The 3599-nt window shown below is 40.0% G+C and overlaps 1 protein-coding gene across 3 annotated transcripts in view; it reads right to left on the bottom strand.

Moving 5' to 3' along the window:
• The window catches only part of sin3aa (SIN3 transcription regulator family member Aa), a gene marked incomplete at its 5' end in the record, with an annotated part of 38700 nt that overhangs the window by 18962 nt on the left and 16139 nt on the right, over nt 1-3599 (bottom strand). For all 3 annotated transcript variants that reach the window (XR_001312279.1, XM_014030202.1, XM_014030203.1), the window contains 2 exon segments: nt 1492-1581; nt 1668-1823. Coding sequence is in view for 2 of the 3 variants with exons in the window: in XM_014030202.1 (XP_013885656.1) it covers nt 1492-1581; nt 1668-1823 (246 nt within the window).

Raw genomic sequence — 3599 nt, 5'->3', positions numbered from 1 at the left:
CAGAAAAGCTGTATCACAGTATGGTCCTAAATATAAATAAGTTTAGCTAATCAAGAACCTTGTTTTTTATATAAAATTGTGAATGAAATCTGTGGATCTTTATGATAAATTAAAATAAGATAAACTCTTTCACCTAGAGAACATGGTAAGTTGTTTTTATTCTTTTAATATATATAATGTTTTTGACTGGGGTGTTAAACAGAGAATCATCTTTGCTTTAATATGGAGCAAACAAATGTTCTGTTAGTTAATGTGGTTTAGATAAACTCAGTGAATCTCACAGACAGCCTGCGTGCAGTGACACGCTCATACAGCAGTCTCTCAGGAGGAGAGTTTAGTCACTCACACAGAGTTGGACAGATCTGTTCAATAACAACATTGTGAACATGTATTTAATATAAAGTTAGGTTTTACAGACCAAAGTCTCTGGTAGTTCAGGAGCAAAGTGCAGGAGGAGAGGAGGAGGAGTCAGGACTGATCGCTGCAGCAGCTCGACTCGAGCCGAGCCAGTCCGCTTCTTCAACCAAACTGCCCTCACTGGAAGTCCCGCCCTGCTCTGCTCTGATTGGACAAAACGGCTCTGGACTTCGTCTGATTTGTTGAAGGCAGTGTCCGTTTAATCCTTATATCAGGGTCCCGCTCTGGCGCACCGAACAACAATCTATTCACACCAGTGCTGCTGGATTCTTTTTTTAAGAAATCAGGTCGTGTTTGCGACCAAACTGGTTGCACTCTAGAGCCCTGCTAACTGTTGTTTAGACAAACAATCAGGTACAATCTTAGGTAAGCAAGGGAGTTTTATGACGTTACATCTGGTGCGGTTTTTCCTTTTTTGATCGCGCATGCGCACCTGCACACTGCTTATGTGCAACTCTGTTTATATACTTCTATGAGCTGTGGGAGGATTTATGATCCTTTCTGCCCCACCGTGTCTTCAGCCTGTTTACACTCAGGAAAGATGGCTGAAATGACACAATCACCAACCTGCTGTTTCACTTAAGAATTGAAGTAAAACCCAAGCTTAAGTGATTGTATAAAAGTAATTATTTACTTATTCTACGTCTCTTTTATTGGCTGCTCCCTTTATAAAGAGGTCACAACAAGTGTACTCGATGTGGCAGTTGTTTTGATGTCAGATGCCCTTCCTGACCCAACCACAGACCACTGAGCTCCTGTAGCCCACCCGTGGAGCAGGGCGCTGCCATCTAGGGTAGCAGGTGTGGGGTTAATGGTCTTGCTCAAGGGCCCAGAGTGGGGTAAATGAAGGTGGAGGAAGGTGTGGGTGCTTCAACTTTCCCACCCACATTTTTTGATGTAATGATCAGGGGATTAGAACCTGCAACTTCTCAATCCTAGGCTCATGTCTCTAACGTCTATAAACAACTTTTATAAATCTTCTATAAAACTATGTATTTCTAATCATCTCTTCTACTTGGTGACATGCTCTTTTCTTTTTCACCCCAAGAGAAAACCAAAATCAGACAAACCGACCTTCTCAAAGAACAGAGACTCGGTTCCGACTCCATGCTTGCTGGGCTCTGCCACAGACGGATCCTTAAAGTTCAGTAACTTGGGCTTCTTCTGCAGCAAACAGACACATCAATACGACAGTTACAAACAATGTATGGAAGCTGGAAATGAAAATGCAACAGGTTCAGGACACAAACCTTGACTGGGGGTGTGCTCCCCGGGGTCGAGTGGCGCCGGATGGGACAGCCGTTCTGACTGGGCCTCTGTTTATTGTTGAGCTGCAGCTTTTTGGTGGTGAGACCATGGTCGTTCTTCACTGACTCTGCCTTCTCAGCCGTGGTCTTACTCAACATCTGGAGAAATAAAGATAGGAACAAAGATGTGTGTGCTACACGTTACATCACTATCAGGGTTCATGCATGTTTCAATAAGTTAAATTTAAGCCCTTTTAAGGACCTTTAAAGACCATTAGGAACGATATTTAAGACCAAACTGACACATTAACAAAAACATTCAAGTGATCCCAAAAATTTTAACAACTTTTATTGCTATCAACTTAGCTATGAAAGAATATTTAATTTTAAGAAGAACATCAAATTATTTTAATGAAACTGTCATATCTATGAGTCCTTCACATCGACTGCTGTGGACTGTTTCCAACGGAGTGAAAAAAAATCACTGATATGAAGTCAAGTCTCACTGAAAACACACTTTCCCATGTTTAACCTCTTAAGCCCCGAGAGGTTTTCTTGAAGTTTTTTTTTTCTCAAAATACCATGCTGAAATATAACTGAGTGTATCTCAGAATTTACAAACTCTGCTTAAATAATCTTGGTATCAAAATAAAGCTAACACTTGGGAGATTTCATCAGAAATGTAAGCATTAAAACAGCTGTTGTGGTTTTAGAGATACTGTATTGAGGATGGAACATAATTTTTTATTTTATTTTTTTCATTAGACAATATATAACCCATTTAAACCATAATGAATCAGGCTAAAAACTCTTGGAATCCACTTTTGGACATTACCTCAACACTTTACAACATATTTACTGTAGGTACCTACTTTGACTTGCTTTCAAAAAATAACATTGAAAGTATTTTCCTTTACAGATTTGTTTGAATATATTTACAGATTTGTAATGACATCATTTTGTACAGTTTGTTTACTTTCTGATTCAACTGCTTGACATTTGAACGGTGTTTGGTGAATGTAAAAATAGCTTTTAGCCATGATTCTCAGCTTTCTTTTGATACCAAACAAGTCCAGGTTCAACTGACAGATCTTAAGTTAAAAGAAATAGAAAATGGAAAAAGTTGTTTTGACCCCCGGTACCGGGGGCATGGGGCTCAAGAGGACATGACTGAACTTTTGTTTTTTTTTGAGCAGGTGAACAAGCTGCCGTATGTGGGGGGTTGCAGCAGCAAAGAGGTTGAAAACATGGAAGGAAAGTGTGTCGTTTTTGCCCGCAGTTATCACAGGATTTGTAGTTTAACGTGTACAAATTGTGTTAGCAAACTAAGCACTTCATGAAGACAGATCATGTCAACCTCTGGTTACTGTGCTTTACTCTGCTTATTTATACAGCCAACACTTGTTGGGAAGGATTGAAAGTATAAAATATTAAGACTTGACAAAATAAAATTTAAGACCTTGGATGAAAATCGGGGTGTTTTTAAGACTTTTTTAGGCCTAAAATTTTGATTTTCAAATTTGAGACATTTTTAGACTTTTTATACTCCAAATGTTATTATTAGTTATTTTAAGAATCTCATCTCATCTTAGGCTTGAAACATACTTGGTCTGACGCCGACGGGTCGACGTGCGGTCACGTGGTTGTTCGGCAGTCGTTTTCGCACAGACCTTTCATAGTCCCTGAGACGAGATCGGAAAACCCCCCCTCCCTGAATCATACGTCACTGCATGGAATTTCTCCCCACAACAGCCGACAACGCAGAAAAAAAAGACTCGTCACTCACCTGACGTATTTAACCACATCTGTTCTGGTTTAGCCCCACAGTTTTTATCAGATTCCTCTGTGCACAACGTCTGTTTTATCTCCATTCATGAGTTTTTCACAGTAAAACTTCTTCCTGGTGTTGGCTCTGGGAGCAAGTCGGGTCCCCCC

This window comes from Austrofundulus limnaeus, unplaced genomic scaffold, assembly GCF_001266775.1.
Source record: "Austrofundulus limnaeus strain Quisiro unplaced genomic scaffold, Austrofundulus_limnaeus-1.0 Scaffold1015, whole genome shotgun sequence".
NCBI lineage: Eukaryota > Metazoa > Chordata > Actinopteri > Cyprinodontiformes > Rivulidae > Austrofundulus > Austrofundulus limnaeus.
Note: the sequence above shows the minus strand (reverse complement) of the source record. Positions and strands in the feature narration are given on the sequence as shown.